General features: G+C 39.0%; 1 protein-coding gene across 1 annotated transcript in view; it reads left to right on the top strand.

The window, feature by feature from the left end:
• fryl (furry homolog, like) overlaps positions 1-21,846 on the top strand; it is a 69,854-nt gene that overhangs the window by 15,407 nt on the left and 32,601 nt on the right. The window contains exons 3-22 of the mRNA XM_077606504.1: positions 1,526-1,737; positions 2,738-2,791; positions 5,998-6,137; positions 6,215-6,311; positions 7,137-7,216; positions 8,123-8,203; positions 8,316-8,484; positions 11,363-11,455; positions 11,576-11,674; positions 13,102-13,203; positions 17,844-17,947; positions 18,080-18,188; positions 18,259-18,345; positions 18,589-18,760; positions 18,837-18,969; positions 19,037-19,144; positions 20,119-20,356; positions 20,427-20,600; positions 20,690-20,776; positions 21,571-21,839. Of these exons, the coding sequence (XP_077462630.1) occupies positions 1,526-1,737; positions 2,738-2,791; positions 5,998-6,137; positions 6,215-6,311; positions 7,137-7,216; positions 8,123-8,203; positions 8,316-8,484; positions 11,363-11,455; positions 11,576-11,674; positions 13,102-13,203; positions 17,844-17,947; positions 18,080-18,188; positions 18,259-18,345; positions 18,589-18,760; positions 18,837-18,969; positions 19,037-19,144; positions 20,119-20,356; positions 20,427-20,600; positions 20,690-20,776; positions 21,571-21,839 (2,608 nt within the window). The remainder of the gene's footprint in view (positions 1-1,525; positions 1,738-2,737; positions 2,792-5,997; positions 6,138-6,214; positions 6,312-7,136; positions 7,217-8,122; positions 8,204-8,315; positions 8,485-11,362; positions 11,456-11,575; positions 11,675-13,101; positions 13,204-17,843; positions 17,948-18,079; positions 18,189-18,258; positions 18,346-18,588; positions 18,761-18,836; positions 18,970-19,036; positions 19,145-20,118; positions 20,357-20,426; positions 20,601-20,689; positions 20,777-21,570; positions 21,840-21,846) is intronic.

Below are 21,846 nucleotides of genomic sequence, written 5' to 3'. Positions count from 1 at the left end.
ACAACTCGTGGAAAATTATACAGAAACGTCTAAAACATTCTGATAAAATATACAAAAATTGTAGTCTTAAAGAATGTGACATAATAAACAAAATTGGGCCAAAATGGCATAAATTCAACAAAAAATTTACAAGAAAAAAACCCTAAAACAAAATTTTGAGAAAAAATACTCATTTGTGTAAAATTAAAAAAATTGCAAAAAATATAAAAAATAGTCAAGTACAAAAAAGAAAGTACAGAAATATTCCAAAAGATCATTGGCCTTAAAATTGGGCCATTGATGACAAAAATATTATTACGAGAGAGTTCTAAAAAGCAAATACATACACGTTGCCCAACTTTTTATTGCCACGAAACGGCCATAAGAATTGTCAAGCTCCCCACGTTTGTCGGGGAATATTTTAACCACTGAGTTTCTTTCTCTGGGACAAAACTGCCAGAAAAGAGAAAAGCAGCTTTTTACTTGCCAGGGGAAGTACAAGCTTACTCCTTGTTGTTGCCTTCCGCTCACATTGTGTGTCCAAACGGCGAGTTGTGCCACGACTGTCACATAACTCTCTCACAAACCATTCAAAGTTATGACCGCCAACTGGCCGCCTGACAATGCATTGGTTTTGGTAAGGGTCCCGCCACTCTATTGAATAGTAAATCCTTGTTATTGCTCTACTTGCTCGGGTCAAGTCGCGTGTGGGCCTTTGTTAAGAGTTTCATCACAATGTTATCGCGTATGAATTTGTTTCCCTGTAGAGCTTTGACCTCAAAGCTTCCTGCAACGTGATTAAGCCAAATAAGGTCATACTTGAGAACCAGAATCATCTTAAATCACCTTCAAGTTTGAACTCACAATGTATTGTCATTTGTTTGTATGCAAATGGAAGAGGAAACATGCAAAAATGTGCATGTGTTTACCTAAAAGTACCTAAAATAAATGGATATTTCATTATTTTCACCATTTTTAATGAATAACAGTGGCAAATGATGACAAAATATGACTATTCAGACAAAAGGGACACAAATATAACAAAAAAAAGACTCATTCTCACTAAAAGTACACAAAAAAATGGATATTTCATTATTTTCCCCATATTTTAATGAATAACTGGCAAATGAAGACAAAATTTGACTATTCAGGCAAAAGGGACAAAAATAACAAAAAAAATGACTCATTATGACTTACCAAAAAATTAGGTAACCTTTTTTAAAATAATATATTTTACAAATCAACCAATGAACAGGAGAAAAAAAACACGTCACACTGAATAGTTTATTTGCTGTTTTTTTTTTAGTTTTATTTTTTAATTTGAGTGAATATCCTATTGGGGGGAAAAAAGGAAACTATTTGAAAATATTAAGCTTTATTTTTGTGCATTTTGCTGCTAAACGCCGCTAGTAAAAAGCAACACAAAACCAGAAACTTCTCTTTACTCACTGTGAAATATGATTTTTTTTTTTTCCAAAACGGAATTCATACATGAGAATCTGTCGTGTCTTTCGGCGACCTTTAACCTCAGCCTTTTCCCCCGCAGCTTCAGCGCCGGTCAGCAGCAACAGCGTGAGTAAACGGCGCGCCCCAGCCTCGGCCACATCCCCCCCGTGGGAAAAACACAACCTCGCGGCCATGTCCGTCATAACCATCGACCCCGAGCTCAAGCCGGGGGAGTTCGTCATCAAGAGCCTGTTCGCCGAGTTCGCCGTGCTGGCCGAGAAGAAGATCGAGATGGTGATGGCCGAGCCGCTGGTGAGCATCCCGCTTTGATCCGGCACCCCCGATGCCTCGTAAACGCCCGAGACTTAAGCGGCGATCGTTAGCGGTAGCTCGTCAGGTTTACGTGCCGGAATTAATGTTTGCCGTTGGATTCGGTCCTTCACTTGATAACATTTGGAATGTTTAACACAAGTAATGATTGTTCAGATTATTGCGATGTAAAAATGCTAAACAGATCATTTTGATACTAAATGGATAATAATACCTAGTGCGTCATTTAAAAGATTTTTTTTAATCATTTTTTCCTATTGAGTCGTTGTATTATTTTGAAGAAAAAAACCCATACTAAGTTGTTTAAAGTGAATTGAACCAGTTCCACTACATAATGTAAAAAACTGTTAATTGGTCAAATATAAATATGAAATTGTGGGTGTATCAGTAAGAAAATTATGATTTTGGAATTTCTTACTCAGAAAAGGCAAGGAACCCAAACCCAAGTAACTATTCTTGATAATTGGAAGAAAAAAAACTTCAATATTAATCGGAATGTTTGTGATAAATTAAAATACACATTTACATTTATTTTAGATTATAACTTTATTTCATCTCTTCAATATTAATCACAATGTTTGTATAAATTACAATATATATTTACATTTATTTTATAAATTAATACATTAATCAGGGCCACCCAGTGGTGTAGTGCTTTTCCTGCCTGACTGTCTCTGTTCGATTCCCATTCGGCGGCGGCGTAATTGTGAGGGGTTGTCCGTTTCATTTTGACCTCCACCAATTTGCGGTGTCTCGGATAGACTCCAGCACCCCCAGTAACACCCTCGAGTTTACATTCTATTGAATTGAGCACACTTATCAAACATCTGTTACCCGATTGGCCGCCTTTGATGGCAATAGATATCTAATCCTTCAACCGATTAAAAAAAAAAAAAAAAAAAAGAATAAAGAATGTTCTAATTGACCGTAAACTACAAATGATGACTGAAATGACTTGTATTTTTTTGTGTGTGTGTTCCAGGAGAAACCTCTGTCCCGGTCGCTTCAGAGAGGAGAGGATGCACAATTTGACCAGGTTAGTGCGGCAGTGCGTCACTTGGCTAGCTAGCCGCCTCCCCTCCTGCCAAGTCCATCCTGCGCTTGTGCGCACTATTTGAAGCCCCCCACCCCCCCAATGGCGGCCAATCAATGCCCCATTCAGCGGCCCGTCGCGCGTACAATGGGCCCCGCCGCAGAGCTTTGTTCACAGCAACACAAGGCTGATGAGGAGAATATATACGGCTTGGAAGCGCTGTGTCATCCCTCGGCGCTAAAGCGCTGGCTGGCCAGAGCGCATATTTGGCCACTTGTGCCATTGGGTCGGATTTTCTGAGTTTGTTTAGCGCATACGTGCATAGTCGTGTGTCTATTTTTCAATTTTTTGGACTATGTTGTGTGTCTACAGTAATCCCTCGAATATCGCAGTTAATGTAGACAAGACATGACAGTGATAAACAAATTTAAATGAACTTGATAATGATGCAGACACACTCAAAAATAAGTTTAATCTAACCTTACACTAAACTTAATTCTAATTTTGTTTTACATTTTGATGCCTTTCTTCTCCCGGGTTGGCTCTATTTGCCCCGCCTCCACCCTGACTCTCAGATGCAACCTATCGAGGGTTGTTTGCTTTTGTCTTCCCTTCAAAATATTCATAAATTGATGCACACAAATATCCTCACGATAGGATAACGCACGACCACTTGCCAATGAGAAGTAGTATATACTCCTCTCGTATTAGCGAACAAGCTCCACCATTCGACCAGAAAGACAGTGGCCATGATGTTCTTATGAGCAGCCTCTCACGTCCGCTATATGCTCGTATATCAAAATTTGTCTCGTATCTCAAGATGAATATTTGCTCAAAATTTTACTCGTATCTCAAGGTAAATATTTGCTCAAAATTTTACTCGTATCTCAAGATAAATATTTGCTCAAAATTTTACTCATATCTCAAGATAAATATTTGCTCAAAATTTTACTCATATCTCAAATTGCTCGTATGTCAGGGTATTACTGTACATGTTTTCGCGCCTATACAGAAATACAAGTACACAAGTACAATTAACAAAAAGTGTATATTTAGGAAATATTAGAGCTATGAGAATAGCAAAAGACTGTAATATATTTATATCTAAATACAATATATGAATGTAAAAATGTATAATACTTTAAATACTGTAATCACAGTCAAAATAGTTCCTCTCCGCTTGATATTTAAAAAAAAAAACAGTTCATTGGAAGTTTTAGTCCAAGTCCTTGAAGGGCAGTGATATCCGCGATATTTGAGGGATTACAGTAGTTTTATATTAACCCTTTGACTGCCTAAAGCACATTTTTGCCAAAAATAAAACAGGCCTAAATGGCAAAAAAAGGCAGTGGATGCGCCCCAAAAAGTTTTGAAGTTAGCATCATGCCACCCTAGTTGTCCATGTTGAAACAAAATATTTGCTCAACTTTTTCAGCCTTTTAAACTCCCAAAAAGTTTTCATAATAAATGGATTAATTATCTCCAAAAGCTATTTGTTGTGTATTTGGATGGAAAATGGTCTCCACAATGTCAGGAAAAATATGCCAAAAATATTAGAAGTCAAATGCTATTTTTGGGAAGCATAAATCCTCCCAGCATCGGGTAGTCAAAAGGATAATGTTGGATCCTGGGGGTGTTGTGTAAGTCTTTATCTTGTAGTGTGTGTCAGTATGTCTCTGGATTATTGTGTATATTTTGTATTTGTCTGTTTGTGTGTCTGTGTTGCTCTTTGTTTGACAGTTTGTGTGAATGTGTGGGTCTGTTTTTTTGAGTGAGTGTCTTTTGGCTTGTCTGACTTTCTTTTTGCGTACGGGTGTGTGTAACAGGACGTTCGATTTTACCAGTGTGTGTGTCCGAATTTGGTGTTTTTGTGGATGTATTTGTTTTTAACTGTTTTTTCTTCTAGTGTGCGTCTGTGTTTCCTGTTAGTGTGTCGTCGTGGTGTATTCCTCGATTTGTGTGTTTGTTTTGATGTTGGTTTGTCAGTTTGTATGTTCAGTCATTTGTGAATGTCTGTTTTTCTGTCATTCTGTGTTAGTCGCATGCGTCTGTCATTATTTGGTTATGTTTGTCCACCCTCATGTATAAATCTGTGCTTGTGTGTCTGTGTTTGTGTTTGTGCATGGCTGTGTGTGTGTGCGTGGCAGCCTGGCGCCACAAGGGGCAGCAGTGGGCGTGTCACTTGTGTAACTCCTCTGGCTAGCGTCCACGGTCGACGCCCTTTTATGCCCGCTGCCCGACGCTGGCCAAGATATTTCAGCGTGTCGCGTGTTTGTTGTCACTAACGTTCCAAACGACTACACAGTTAAAATGTAGCTTTCTCTGAGGAGGTTTTGTGTCTACTGTCTTACTAGCTTAGATAATTATTTTGCAAGTTGGGTTTGATTTCAGGAAAATGTCCTGTGATTTAAAAAAAAAAAAAGGCAGTTTTGGGAGAGTCACATTATTAAACGGAATGTTTGTGCTGATAAAAAACTGAAATATGTCAATGCCTTGAGAAAGGAATGAAAGCATTTGAAGAATGTGTACTGAGTTTGACACAAAGGCTCATGATGGGATGTAATCTCGAGGTTTTTGGATCTCAACTATTGGGGACTAAATATCTCTAATCCCCCCGGTACTCGGACGTTTCGTCGAAAGACGTTTGGTCCCCGGACGTTTGGTAGAACGGACTTTTGGTCGAACGGACGTTTGGTCGAACGGACGTTTGGTCGAACGGACGTTTGGTCGAACGGACGTTTGGTCGAACGGACGTTTGGTCGAACGGACGTTTGGTCGAACGGACGTTTGGTCGCCGGGTTGTTACTGTTGAAACCAGCTCTCAAAATTATAATCATGAGAGAGAGAGTGAGTTTAATATCTAAATATCTAATATCAAAATATCAACAGTAAACTCTCTGTCATAATTTGACAGCGAGCGAACTCGGCGACCAAACGTCCGTTCTACCAAATGTCCGGTCGACCAAACGTCCGGTCGACCAAACGTCCGGTCGACCAAACGTCCGGTCGACCAAACGTCCGGTCGACCAAACGTCCGGTCGACCAAACGTCCGGTCGACCAAACGTCCGGTCGACCAAACGTCCGGTCACGAATCCCCCCTATTGCAGGTTTTTGAATTAGTGACTGAGTTTTCTTGGTGATAATGCTTTGTATATTATCCCATTCATGCTGGGTTTTTCACCCTATTGTTGTTGTTGTTGTTTTCCAGTTAATAAGCTCTATGAGCTCCATAGCCGAACACTGTTTGCCCTCCCTGCTGCGTACGCTGTTCGACTGGTACCGGCGTCAGAGTGGTACCGAAGACGAGTCGTATGAGTACAGACCTCGTTCCAGCACAAAGTCCAAAGGGTGAGAACCAACAAGTTGGATTTTTTTTTTTAAATGTTTCTATCTCATAACTTTGTTTTTTCCTCTCCATCCCCCAGAGATGAGCAGCACCGGGATAAAGACTACCTTCTGGAGAGGAGGGACTTAGCCATAGATTTTATGTTTTGCCTTGTGTCCGTGGAAGTTCTCAAACGGGTAAGCATCCTGCTGTATTTATTTACTAGTTAATGGATGCATGAGTCCAAAACACTTTTCTTTCTCCGGAATAACTTTGCCAAAACACGTCAAGGTATGTTGGCGCAAATAAATAGCTTGTTACGTCACTATTAAAGGCATGTTTATGCGCCATGTAAAAGTATACTTGTTCTTTGAAATGGCTTTTTAAGATCACATTGGATTTTATCAAACACATTTCCCCCCAAAACGCAATTTAGACTCCATTGCAATGTCTTTTTTGTTCTTTATTATGCATTTTATTGCTGCGATTTATACTCGGGGTGATTTATAATCCGTAAAATACGCTTCTTAGATGCCTACCTGACTCCCATTTCCCCGTTGAACAGAAGTCGGTGTGATAAAGTGGCAAAGATTTTAAGTATCGCCAAAGCAGGACGTGTCAAACAGGTTTTTTGTCTTTTCAGTCAATGTTGTTCAGGTCATTAATTATACCGCTTATTAATTTTACCTATGAATAGCTCACAGGAAAAATGAATGATTGTTCATATCTCTAAACTTAATTGTTTTCGAAATACTCCCTACCGTTGTAACTTGGGCCTTTCCCTGGAAGGGGTGCCTCGTAAATCAACACTTCCACCATTTCCAGCCTTGCTTGGTATGTGGCCAGAGGAGACGGTCCAAAATTTGAAGCAACATTCCCAAAGCCGTACCCCCGGGAGACCGGCTCAAACTTGCCTTTGGCTCTTCTCCCGGAGGAAATGAAATGTCGCAATGCGAAATAAAAAGAGGAGAAAAATGTATCAGTGCAAACTAATATGACTAATTTGCTTGTATTTGTCACAGATTCCACTTCATCCAGTGCCAGATGCTTTAGTACACGAAGTTCTAAACCTGGCATTTAAGCACTTTAAACACAAAGAGGGGTGAGTAAACATCAATGTAGAGATAAAACAAGTTAGAGAGGTTCAAAATAACAATTCAGGGATTTATGTTGATGCTTTTTTAACCTAGACATGAATATTGTCAGAATATATTTGATTTGACATTTTTTGTATCTATAATACTTCACTCACTGTATTTTCTCGCATAGACGCCATATTTGTCACTCAAAAAAATGATGACTGAATCAAGGGTACGGCTTATATGCGCATAAATTAGACGAAACGCCATAACGCAACACAATGCGGCCGATGCGGTCATTTATAAATAAACAGATAAAACGCTAAACAAAATTCTGTGAATGAAATTCAAGGGGGAAAAAAAATGTAAATTGCATAAATCGTGAAAAAAATTCACTCACTTGTGCCTGCCATTGCTCCTTTGGGGTGCCGCCATTTTACCTAGGGATGACAAACTAGATTGCTACGGACACACTTTCTGATTGTACTGCTCACTTGACTTCCTTTTTGAATTTGTCGACATGCAGGCAACACCCTTTCGGAATGTGCAATCCAGCAGACGATCCTTTCGATTGATACGTTATCTCAGAAATACCATGTGCGATGATTTTTCTTAAGATTTTCCATTCAAAGTAACACATTTGTACTCCCTATTAAAACCATGAATACGGAGGTGAAAATTGTGAAGCAGGGGGTGGCTTATATGTGAGAAATTGTCAAATTTAACGGTTTTAAGGCAATTTTAAGGATGCGGCTTATACGTGGAGGCGGCTAATATGCGAGAAAATAGCATAATTAATTTAGTTACAAATCTCGCTAGTCAAGATTTGCTTTTTTTCCCTCAAAAATAAGCAACCTTACATTTTATTTGGGGGATTTTGTGTTAATTGTTGCGAAAGACACAATGGTCTTATTCTTTTGTCCTTGCAGATACTGCGGCCCCAACACAGGCAACGTGCACATCATCGCAGACTTGTATGCTGAGGTCATCGGTGTTCTCACACAGTCCAAGTTAGTCACTTCAACGAAAAGAACGTTTCGATGTCCCCCGCTGTAAAAAGCGAAACCACAGCCAATCAATCGTTCATTTGAATTTTCTGTTCTATTTAAATTTTTCTTCCAGGTTTTTAGCAGTGACGAAAAAGTTCAACACCGAGCTGGACGAGCTGCGGAAAAAGGAGCAGAGTCCTTACATCGTGCAGAGCATCATCAGCCTCATCATGGGGATGAAATTCTTCCGGGTCAAAATGTACCCCGTGGAGGATTTTGAGGCCTCCTTCCTCTTCATGCAGGTGATCTCTCCATATCCAAAAAGCCATTACAGTGGTACCTCGACATGCGATCGCAATCCGTTCCGAGACTGAGATCGTATGTCGAGCTTTTCGTCACTCGAGCGAACGTTTCCCATTGAAATGAATTGAAAACAAATTAATTCGTTCCAACCCTCTGAAAAAACACCAAAACACAGGCTATTGGATTGGAAAAAAATGTTTTATTTCTTCTAATTCGCCATATATTGACAAAGGAATAAATAACGAGTGGTTTAATAGTAATCAAATGTGTTTAATAGATGTAAAATTAGACACATTTTGCGGAGGGGAGAGACAACGACACACACGGAGGCGGGGAGGGGACTGTTCAGGGGCACTTTATCCACGGCAACAACGCACTCGTAAACGAACAAACAAATTTAAATTAATTTGGATGAATATATACTCAAACATATGTTTAATGTAACTTTACACAAAACTGAATTCTAGTTTTGTCTTAATCTTTTGTTACCTTCGTTTTCCGGGTTAGCAGTTTGCCACGCCTCCACCTTCACATTCGCTATCGATGGACTGTTTGTTGTTGTATTTCCCAGAAAATATTCCGAAAATGATGCACACAAATGTCCTCACAATAGGATAACTCACGACCACTTGCCAACGAGAAATAGGCTTAAATGAGCGATCGCGGGAGCTCCTTTCCTTAGAAAGAATAACAGGAAATGCAATAGCTGAGCTTACCCACGTACGTATTGATTGTGGGTAATGAAGTTTTATTCTGAGAAAGGGTGCCATTGCCTATGGGTGTTGTGTGCACGAGTATACTTCATTACCCAGAAAGCCCTCTTTTTGCCCGCGCATGCGCATTGTGCGTTTCCTGGTCGAAACTCGTCTGAATAAATCGTTCAGTCCTCGTAGATATAGTAGTTATACACGAAAGAGATGTGGCTAAAAAAGACAATGCGCTACAATGATAAACAACCTCTCATGTCATGGCCACCTGGCTTCGTCGCATCTCGAAATTTTAATTGTATCACGAGCGAATTATTCGATCGAAATTTTTGTAACATGAGCATGTTGTATGACGAGCATGTTGTATCACGAAGTACCACTGTATTGCATACTGGACATGGAGGAAATCGACAAAACGTTTAAAGGGTTTTTTTCTTCTCCGTGCATTGTAATGCGGCTGATAAGATTGTTTGCTAAATCACACCAGACGTTATCCTCTTTATTTATTTATTTTTTTACGACTTTGCCGCTCACTTCAAAGCCAGCAGCGGCTCGTAAAACGTGGTGAATAACGGCCAAAGGTTTCGCCAAGGACTACGCGCATGTGTCTTCATAAGATTCCCCCGTTCGTTTCTCACCAAGCGTTACCGGTTGACTCGTAATGAAGCGTGTGCTGGTTTATGTCCTCATTTCATCCCGTCGCGGTTTTGCAACCGGCTCCAGTTTGCTAATAAATAGCTTTATTTTACACACAGGTGATAAAAGGAAGTCGGAAGTCACTTTTGAGATACTTTCCTCTCAATTTATCTCTTCTAAGTCCTTTATTTACTTCATTTAGGAGAAAGCTTTTAAGATTATGCAAGATTTGGGATATTTTTAACATTCTTAATTGTCCTAAAAGTAAAGATAAATGTATAGGGTTACCATAAATACAGGCTATAAAATAATGTTCAATATTTGGATAGGCGACAAATGTAAAGTGGGTGACAATTTTTTTAATGGATCTTGATTTTTACCATTCTTAACTGTCAAAATAATTTCTTCTTGGGCCGCTTTAACGTCAACTTGATTTCACGCCGGCCGGACCATTTTAGATATAATATTTAGATATTTTTCTATATAAATGGATTAAAAGAACTGGATTAAAAGCCCTGAATATTCATTTTTTTAGAGATCTAAATCAATGTTTATTTTAGCTTTTTTTATATATTTTTAGATTTTACAAAATGAGTTTTGAACTAAAAACACAGAAAAAATGGATTAAAAAATGACAATTATTGATTTAAAAGGGGGAAAATCAGGAAATTTAATATACATCTATACTCTTCATTTTAATTTGATCCTAAAACAGAAAGTCGGCACTCATCATTTACTTTCCCCGGCCACACAAAATGATGCGGGGGGCCAGATTTGGCCCTCGGCCGCAACTTTGACATGTGATCTAAAAGAAATAAACTATAAAAAAAATCCCTTGAATTTAATTCACAGATTTCAAAAGAAATTTTGTTTAGCGTTTTTTTCTGTTCATTTATAAATGATTGCATCGGCCGCATTGTGTTGCGTTATGTCGTTTTGTCTCATTTATGCGCATATAAGCCGTACCCTCGATTCAGTCATCTTTTTTTAGCGACAAATATGGCGTCCATGCGAGAAAATACGGAAAGTGAAGTCCTTTTTAAAAGGATTATAGATACAATAAATTTCAAATAAAATATATATATTAGATTGGTATGATAATTTACCCAATAGTGAATTAAACAATTAAATTTTGAAAAATAACATTACGCAAGCAAGTTTTTTTTGTTTGTTTGTCATTTTTGGAAAAATAGTAATTATAAAATAATTATTATTCATTGAATTATTCAATTTTTCTCCAATTCTCTGATTTTTGTTACAGCAGGAGAATAATTAAAATAAATTCAGAATTCCTGAATAACAAAAAAAAAATTCAATGAAACATAGTATACTCTATTTAATGGTCAAAATATTAGGTACACCTGCACTATTTAGTAGAATGCATTAAAAAAAATCTTCCAAGAGAACCACGACACTTTTCATTTTGAAAGATATTATTTTATGCATATAGTGAAGAATGGTCACCATCTACGTTCACATTCATCTTCCCACGTTGTCGTTACTTGTCTCAAGCGTGACCTGCTTGTCTCCTTAGGAGTGTGCCCAGTACTTCCTGGAAGTCAAGGACAAGGACATAAAACATGCACTTGCCGGCCTTTTTGTGGAGATCCTAATCCCCGTCGCGGCTGTGAGTCAAGCCACTTTTCCCCCCTCTTTCTTCTCCCCTCTTCGGACGAAAGCCCCTCGGAGTCTAATTGTGTTATTTGCTTCCACATCCTGCTTTAATACGTTTGTCTTTGTCCTCCAGGCGGTGAAAAATGAAGTCAACGTGCCATGCCTGAAGAACTTTGTGGAGAAGCTCTACCAGACCACGTTTGACCTTAGCTCCAGAAAGAAGCACTCTTTGGTTAGTATGAACTTTGACCTTAAGTCAGTGTATGATGACATCTATTAGGGCTGCCGCAGACCAGTTGGGATGCTCAACTAATGTATTTTTGCCATTAGTTGGCCCATCCATTGATTTTCATGTCAGTCATGTTATTTATTGTTTTCCAGCACTTGAGCAGATGTTTGCAAATTGGTTATAAAGATACTCATTGGTTTTCATTGGCTGCAGATATCAGAATATTTGCTTTATCTTCAGTTTTTTTTTTTAAATATCAAGACTACAATAACATTTCCCCTCCCACCTTTTCTGATATATCATTTTTAAAATAAAATAATTATTAGTTTTTTAAAAAGATTTTTTTTATGAAAGAACTTTAAATCTAAGGATTATAGAGAATGTTTATTTTAAAGGGGACTATTGGCCTTTTACATTTGTTAATTTGCTATGAACTCATTTGTTGTCAAAGTCTTCTTTTGAAAAAAAAAAGTTCAACGTCTTCTTTTGAAAAACAAACAAAAAACTAATCCAAGCAATTAAATGATTTTTTTTCCCATTTCACTAAAGAAAAAGTATAATACAAAATGTAAGGTTTAATCAATCAAAAGCCTTTATTGTCATTATACACAGCTGCGTTTAACGAAATTGGTGGTGCTACTCTACAAAGTGCATTTTCCCAGTAAAACCATAAATAAGTAATATAAAAAAATTACCAACGTTTATTCACTTTTTCCCTTTTTATTTTTTTAAATATACAATATTTGTCAAACAAAAAAAAAGAATATTTGCTTCATCTCTTTTTTTACATTTAAAAATGGACAAAAGCAATCATATTTGCTATAAACTCATTAAATGCTATTTATTGGTAGGGATAATAAAAAAACAGTTTTTTTAACTCATTCACAAATGTAAAAAAAACTAAAACAAGTGAAAGCAATTAAATGTTTTTTTTTTAAATTTAAAGAAAAAAGATAATACAAAATGGAAGGATTAATCAATCAAAAGCCTTTATTGCCATTATACACAGCTGCATATAACGAAACTGGTGGTGCTACTCTACAAAGTGCGTTTTCCCAGTAAAAACTTAAATAAGTAATTTAAAAATGTTACCAACATTTATTTACTTTTCCCATTTTTGTTTTTTAAAATATACAATATTTGTCAAACAAAAGAATATTTGCTTCATCTCCTTTTCGTTTTTGCATTTAAAAATAAAAAAAGCAATCATAATAGTCACTATGAACTCATTAAATGCTATTTGTAGCAATAATACAAGAAAATGCAGTTTTTTAAACTCATTCACAGATACTAAATTCAACATCTAAAAATCGGAAAAAAAAAAAGACAATTTATATTGTTTTTAGACCAACACTCAATGTCTCTAAATCCGAATAATCATACAAAAAAATGAATCGGTTGATGTATCTGTTCTGGTCCCTCCCATCCAGGCCCTGTACCCCTTGGTGACCTGCTTACTGTGTGTCAGCCAGAAACAGTTCTTCCTCAACAACTGGCACATCTTCCTGCAAAATTGCCTCTCGCACCTCAAGGTAAGGCCCACCCCCCCGTCGGCCATCCCCAAAACAAAGACCTCATGGAGTCCCTCCGGAACACTGGGGCTCCACAATGCTTAATTCACTTTGGAGTCCTCATGACGACCGTAACATTTATCCCGCGCTGGTATTTTGGCAATGAAAATCAACAGCATGACTCTCTTTCTTTCATTGTTGCGACGGTTAACTCGATGCTGTTGATTGGATTAGAGGGTTGCCTTAGTTGTTGTGACTGGTGTGCCCCGTGGCCCTGTCTTGGAGATCATCATGTTCTGGCCGTCCCATTGTCAAGCAGCAGATCTGGACAGGAATAGCACTTGATTAAAGATGGGATGATAATACGCTCGTTGTTCATCTAGGCGGGGGGAAAAAAGCGTGATTCACTGCTTTAGGTACTAAACTAAATTTAGCGCAAGAAGCGGACTCATGGATTTTTAGCTCATGAGCTGTCATTGACGACGATAAATGTGAAATTGATGACTCCCAGTTGAAATGGGTTGAATTTCTGTCGTTGTGAAGGAAACTTGAAGATTCAAATATACTTTTTGGGGAAGCAATTTTGATAATTTGGGCAATTGGATTTGAAAGTGCTGTTTCAAGTCAGGTCTGTCAAGTCCCAATCAGAAATAAGTGAAATCATTTATTCTGCCTTTCAAATCAGTGACTTTAGGTCCAATCATACGTCAGTTGATCTTTGAGGAGATTTTTTTAGTGTGTTGGTCTTGGCTCATTTTGATCTTTGGAGTTGATTCCAAATTACAATCAGTTGATTTGTTCGGAATACGGTTGATTTTTCAGTGTTGTTGTCATTATATGTCTGATTATAACCCCTCTTTTAATTTTTGTTTTAACTCTGTGGCATCAAAGTTTACTTAAAACAGTCTAATTAATACACACATTTTAAGCGGTCTTTTCCATGTTGAAATTAAAGTTGCTAACACTAATCAATTTATAGATCATAACCAATTAATCGTTTAGGAATACTGTTGAGAGAACAATGTTCCCGCTAAGCTGTGCGCGTGCGCAATTGCGCACTACTCTCGTCTTCTCTGCGCACAGCAAATCATATGGAGCGCACAAAATAAAATCCCTTTTTTTTTTTTTTTTTTGCTGTAAGGCCGACGCGCGAACCACTCATCCGCCAGGCCTCCCCATTCATAGATATTAATCATTACATTTTATTATTACTATAAATCATTAATGTGTAGTAGACATACACCTGCTACTGGTGTGTGCCCATAGCGAGCAATGATGATGTTGCTCACACCGGTACTCGACAAACAAAAAATTAGAGGGAACATTGCTTTTGACCTCCCCCCAATTTTTTTTTTAATTGAACAAAAAAAAAAAAAAAAGGATAATACTCCAGAAAATACGTCATACGAATTCAAATGTAGTTGCCGTCCATTTTTTAGCTCCTTCTTTTTGGTTTTAATGCACCTTTGGAGCTAAAATCTTAAATACAGAGTAATATAAAATTAAATAGTGTTATTTATATATAAGCCGATTAGCCTAATCACAAAACTACAAAATAATGGCTTCTTGTTCTAACCTTAGACGTCAGTGGACCGAGCAGTGGCTCATAAAACGAGACAGGACCGCCCGCCGCCCTCCACCAAACAGGCCAAATCAGCAATCTGCCCTTTTCTTTTACCAATACGTCAACGCTTAGCTTTGCGCCAAACACGAGGCCATCGGTCGGGTCTGCCATTGTGTTTGCGTGCCACAACGGAGGGAGGAATTTTTGCCTGCGATGGGAACGGCACACAAGAATCTCACGCAGAACAAAGGCATCATTTGTCATAAACTCAAGAGCCTTGTATAAAATAACACAAGTCAGGTCAAGTAGTAATTGGCATTTCATTGCCCCCCCTCCTCCCGACATCCTTATCAGCGACAAGCAATTGGTCCGCTCTTAGATTTGCCACGCTGTTAAAATGCAACACTCAATTCTTCTCGCTTATTGTTTTCTAGCATTTTCTTTCCATCATTTTTCTTTCTTAATTTTTTTTGTTTACAGTGGAACTTCCAAGTCTGAAGCACAGCACTGAATTAATTTTCAAGACATTAAACGGCCTCAAACTATTTAAGAATTTTTTTATCTGGCTTCTGAGGCTTATTTGAGTTTTGAACTCCCAAATTGTTCAACTCTGGGTTTTCCACTGTACTTCAAAAAATAAAAAAAAATCCACTTCCATCTTGTATTCACATCATCTCCGCTCTGTCTTCTGCTGTCTATTCACGCGACTTGTTTGATTGCAGGCCACAGCACATCACCAACGCATTAGTTTTTACAACTTTTTCACATTTTTACCTAACATACACAAAATGTTACGGCTCTTCGACTTTGGGATGAAATTTTAGGAGGAACCTGACATGCACTCATGGATTTAATGGACGGTACTAGTCAGGATGCGCATGAGCTGGAAACCCATCAGTGTATTTTTTTGTGTTCAGCACATTTTGTTCTTTATTACATAAGTCATTGCATTGTATTGTTTTCGAAATACATTTATAAAAAAAATCTTTATGTTCAAATAATCGAAAAGAGATGGATTTACCTTAAAAGTGAATTAAGCACCTCAACAATAATTACCGTATTTGTCGCCCAAAAAAATGCTGACTGAATCAAGGGTAAGGCTTATATGCGCATAAATTAGACTTGACATGCACAAAATGGCAAGGACGAGACGCCATAACGCAAGACAATCGGTCATTTATTTCAAAATTGAAAAAAGACAGAGAACAGAACATTTTTTTTTTATGTCTATGAATGAAATTCAAGAAAAAAACGTATCTTGCATAAAATGTGAAAAAACTCGGAATGTGCAATCCAGAAGACGATCATACAGAATCTCAGAAATAGCACGTGCGATTATTTTTCTTAAGATTTTTCCTTCAAAGTAACACATTTGTACTCCCTATTAAAGCCATAAATATGGAGGTGAAATGTGTAAATCAAGGGGCGGCTTATACGAGAGAAATTGTCAAATTTAACGATTTTAAGGCAATTTTATGGATACGACTTATATGCAGAGGCGATCAATAGCCGAGAAAATCCGGTAGTCAAGGTAATGTATTTTAAAAAAGAAAAAAAGGTTCACTCAAATTATTTGATTTTTTTACTTTGATCCATGTGCATTTTACCATTAAGATATTTTGGCTTCACCCTGAAATTTCACCCAAATGCTGAATATATCTATCATTTATGCCAGGTTTTGTTTCTCATCTCTTTTTTTATGTTTATAACTTGCATGTTTGTGTCTGTGTGCTCACTCTCCCCACCAACCTTCATTCTTTGCCTGCTGTCACGTTTATCTTTTTCCCCCCTGCCCACATCCGTCCGTCCACCCGCTCCAGATGCCGTCTAACAACAGCATCCGAAAGCAGATTGAGACGTTGCAGGTGAGTGGCGTGGCGCCGTGTTCGTGTCACGGCTGGCAAAAAAAGTTTTGCTTTTACCGGGACGGGACGGGACGGGGCGTTGGTGGAATCGAAAGGAAGCTTGTTGCGTCTGACGGCCAAACACGGGTTGACATTTGCATGATGAAAGTGCCCAGTGGAAATATGCGCATGAAAGCGCAATGTTGAGTGTAGTCATGCGCGCTCCCATCTCGGGGCCGAAAGCTTCTTTCAAGTCGGCTTAGCTTAGCTCCTGCTAAGAAGCATTTATTGGGGTTTAGGACCTTTTGAAATGTTTGATGCCCATGCTGTTGTTCCTTCTCTCTTTCTTTCTTTTTTTATTACTTCTAAGCCAAGTTTTTTTTTTTCTAAATAACATTTTGCTAATTTGTTGGGCATGTCTCTTTTGTCAGATTTTGGCCTTATTTTTCTCCCCAGGTTTTGCTGTTTTCCCTGTTTTTATGCTTTTTTTGTTTGTAGCATAGTTTTTCGCAACACAAGCCCAATTAGTATTTGAGTCAGAGCATGCCATAACTTAATACTAACCTGAAATTAGTGTTTTTTGTTGCTATATTCTTCTAGTTTTTTTATTATTATTTTTGGTCCTATATTCTTCTAGGTTTTTATTGTTTTTTTTTGTTGCTATTTTCTTCTAGTTTTTTTGTTGCTATTTTCTTCTAGTTTTTTTGTTGCTATATTCTTCTGTTTTTTTGTTGCTATATTCTTCTAGTTTTATTTTATTTTTTGTTGCTATATTCTTCTAGTTTTTTTGTTGCTATATTCTTCTAGGTTTTTTTGTTTTTTTGTTGCTATATTCTTCTAGTTTTTTTTTAATGCTATATTCTTCTAGTTTTTTGTTGTTGTTGTTGTTGGTGATTGAAATTTGTGGACTTTAAGGCACTTGACTATTACAATGTGTGAGTATTGTTTTTTTTTTTAGGACTTTTTCCAGTGACTTTCTGCTAATATTTGTCATTTCTTTTGCCTATATTATTTTGTGGCTTACCTTAAATTTGCATACGCACCAAAGCCCAAATTATATCTCCATAGGTTTGAATATTTGTCACATTTGAGTTTTTTTCAGAGATTTAATTGAGTCCCACAGCCCCGTGAAATACAGAAATTTCAATAGAAAACCAATCCGATCAGATTTTCCGCATGAATTCCAACTAAAGAAATTCATGTTTTCCGCATAACACCCTATAAAATGTGCGGTTCTGTTTTTCCTCCTGCAGAACAAAGACCCCAAAATGTCCCGTGTGGCCTTGGAGTCACTTTACAGGCTGTTGTGGGTTTACATCATCAGGATCAAGTGTGAGAGCAACACTGTCACGCAGAGGTCAGCACTTTATCTCAACTCATTCACTACCAAAGACGTATATCAACGTTTTTATTATCCTGTGATAGTAAATATGTTAAAAATGACAAAAACATGAGGTGCCTCTTGCCTTTCTTCCTTTCTCGGTCCTAGCCGACTACTCAGCATCGTTTCAGCACTTTTCCCCAAAGGCTCCCGCAGTGTGGTGCCTCGAGACACGCCCCTCAACATCTTTGTCCGAATCATCCAGTTCATTGCTCAGGTAGCTCAGAACTGACACCAAGAAGATTTTTTTTTTCGTAAGTTTGCTTTAAACTGATTCCACTTTCTAGGAAAGACTGGACTTCGCCATGAAGGAGATCATTTACGACCTCCTGTGCGTGGGGAAGTTTCACAAAGCCTTCACAATCAACCCAGAGGTAAAGAAAGCATCTCTAATGAATCCATTTGAACTCTTTGGCCGCCATAAACGATGACCGACGTACAATCGTGTGGCTCTTTTTATCATTCTGCTGTGAATTTAAGCAGCTCTCCAATCCATTTGAAGTGGGAGGGTGGCAGCCAATGGGCATTAGATTGGCTGTCTCATTTCGTCAATGGCAGTTAAACAAAATGGTGATCTTGTGCTTTTTTTTAAATACCTGTTTTCCACCATTACGCAGAGGATGAATATCGGCTTGCGAGCCTTTCTGGTGATCGCCAACAGCCTGCAGCAGAAGGATAGCGAGCCCCCCATGCCCACCACCAGCATCATCATGCCCTCCGGGAACACGTTACGTGTTAAAAAGATCTTCCTCAACACAACGCTCACTGACGAAGAAGCAAAAGTCATAGGTATGCTTGACATTTTTTATTTTTTTGTTGTTGCTCACTTGGCGACGTTGATGACTTTTCGGATTGGCCCTCGCAGGCATGTCCCTGTATTACCCGCAAGTACGGAAGGCCTTGGATAACATCCTGAGACACCTGGACAAGGAGGTGGGACGCTCCATGAGCATGACCAGTGTCCAAATGTCCAACAAGGAGCCAGAAGACATGATCACGTATGTTGTTCCGTATGCCGATGTTGGTGTTCAATTTGTTTTTGACTGGAGTGGGATTTCTCAACAGGGGAGAGAGAAAGCCAAAGATCGACCTTTTCCGCACGTGCGTGGCCGCCATTCCCAGACTGATTCCCGATGGCATGAGCAGACAAGATCTCATAGAGCTGCTTGCCAAGTAGGTCTCGTTTGACATGGGAGGGTTTTTTTTTTACGAGTTTGGAGATGTTGTCAAACTCGGCCAATTGCTCCCCTTTATTAATGATTGCTATTCCCGTTATTAAGCCACAAATAACTGTACAACTGCAACGCGAAAAATAATTACTCACATAGGGCTAGTCACTTAACATTTTCTCCAAAGTAGCCCAATCCGTATACATTAAATTCAGGATTCTGTAGATGTTGCTGTATGATGCTGACATGTTGACGGTTTGGGAACATTGCTTGCTGACGCGCTATATTTATATAGTAAAGAGGCGGACGTGTGTAAGGGGAATGCACATGACAATATTAGCATTCGATGATGACGTATCCGGATTAGAGCCGAAATGGGTAAAACCAGATCGGTTTTACAATAAAAAACACTTTTAAAAATCCCCTACTAAAGTTGTTATACAATGTATACAATTTGAAATGATCAAAAAAATGTATCAAATATGGGAAAAATGTACAAATTGACAGGTATGTGTTGCTCTGCTTATTTTCTTATCCTAAAACTCAATCTATGCTAGAACCAGCCTGCCCAATCCTTTTGTGTGGCCCGTTTAAGTAAATCTTATGCATTGACTTCATTTTTGTAGCAAAAATAATATTAAACTTCAATTTCTCAATTCCTCGATTTGTTCTTTTTTACCTTCTCTAATTCAAAATATTTAAAAACAATAATACAAAGATTTTTTTTTACATTTTTCATTTGTTTTTTGTTAAATGTGTAAATAAAACAAAGAAAAATACATAAACACAGTAGAGAAAGTTCAGGGTTTTCCCCTTTTTGTTTACAAATAAAAGGGAGATTTGAATGACGGTTTAATATATCAGTGGATAATTCACGGACGCATAGACGTGCTGTCCATTGGCACTTTAGTTTTTTTGGATGTCAAGGGCAATGATTTTTTTGAATGAGCAAACCCACCTTCTCCAACAACCCCCCAGGTTGACCATCCACATGGACGAGGAGCTCCGCGGCTTGGCCTTCACTTCCCTCCAGGCCCTCATGGTGGATTTCCCCGAGTGGCGCGAAGACGTCCTGTCGGGCTTCGTCTACTTCATCATGCGCGAGGTGACCGACGTGCACCCCACGCTGCTGGACAACTCCGTCAAAATGCTCCTGCAGCTCATCAGCCAATGGAGGCAGGTGGCGCAGAGCAACAACAGGAGCCACGACGTGCCGGTCAGTCCAATACCAAAGGTCCATTTTCTCTTTTCCATTTTTCGCCTTAAACGTGAGCCGGCATCCGCAGAGTTCCAGCAGCAGCCATTCTCTCTCCACGGAACGTTCGTTGTTGGGCGTGCTGCACGTGGTGGAAGGTTTGGCTGTGGTGGTCCTATGCAGTTGTCGCCCCGCCACGCGCAGGCTGGCCGTCAATGTCCTGAAGGAGGTTCGAGCGCTGCACACTGCTCTAGGTGTCGGCAAGGTAATAGAAATATTGATTTTTTTTTCTTTTTCAAATGCCAACCCAAGTCAGGTGATGATTTGGAGCATTTTTCTATTTGACTTTTTTAGGGTGACGAGGAACTGGCGATAGATGTCATGGATAGATTGAGCGCGTCGGTGTTGGAGAGCTTTATACATCTTACTGGTGCTGATCAGGTGAAAACACAAATGTTCAAAACTGAGATTTTGGAAAAATAAATGCATTTCCTAGCACGATTTAGGCTTTGGGAATAAGGGCTCCATTCTGGTTTTTATTAAGAACTGTGCCTATAGCAGTGCGATATATTGACCGTTGTATTGGAATTTTTGACAACCAAAGTTAAAAAAATGGAGAGTCGTTTACTCATTAAACAGAAAAGTACAGTCCTCACTATTTGAAAAGCATTTGGAAATGAGGTCATACTGAGTTTTGTCACCTGTAAATGTGGCGCCCGGACATTTCGTCGCCAGACAGTTCGTCGATCGGACATTTCGTCGACGGACAATTTTCGTTTTATTTATTGCCTTTTATTTTAATGTCAAAGTTCCTTTAAAAAATCTGAAGTAAAAACTCTCTCTCATGATTATAAATTTGAGAGAGGGAGAGATCACCTGGTTAATAATAATTATTTATGCAACAAAACAATCGTTCGCAAGGTTGAGGTTAGGTTAACCCTAACCTTAACCACTATCCCTTAACCCTAATTCTAACCACTAACCTTACGAATTGTCCGTCGACGAAATGTCCGGCGGCGAAACGCCGGGGACGAAATGTCTGGTCAACGAACTGTCTGGCGATGAAACGTCCGGCGACCAACTGTCCGTTGACAAAACGTCCGGTCAACGAACTGTCTGGCGATGAAACGTCCGGCGACCAACTGTCCGTTGACGAAACGTCCGGTCACGGTAAATGTCAGGAAGAAAAAGGCTGTCAAAATGTGACAATTGTCTTTATCCACTGTGAAACCCAGACCAACCTGCTGTACTGCCCCAGCGGCATCGACCTCCAGTCGCTGGCAGAGTGGAGCTCGTCGCCCATCAGCCACCAGTTCGACGTGGTGAGCCCGTCGCACATCTGGGTCTTCGCGCACGTCACCCAGGGTCAGGACCCCTGGGTCATCAGCTTGTCCAGCTACCTCCGCCAGGAGAACCTCCCCAAGCATTGCCCCACTGCGCTCAACTACGCCTGGATGTTCGCCTACACTCGCCTGCAACTGCTGTCTCCTCAAGTCGACATCAAGTAGGGT

Source organism: Stigmatopora argus, chromosome 8 (assembly GCF_051989625.1).
Source record: "Stigmatopora argus isolate UIUO_Sarg chromosome 8, RoL_Sarg_1.0, whole genome shotgun sequence".
NCBI lineage: Eukaryota > Metazoa > Chordata > Actinopteri > Syngnathiformes > Syngnathidae > Stigmatopora > Stigmatopora argus.
The sequence above is the reverse complement of the archived record's forward strand: the minus strand, read 5'-3'. Positions and strand labels throughout refer to the sequence as shown.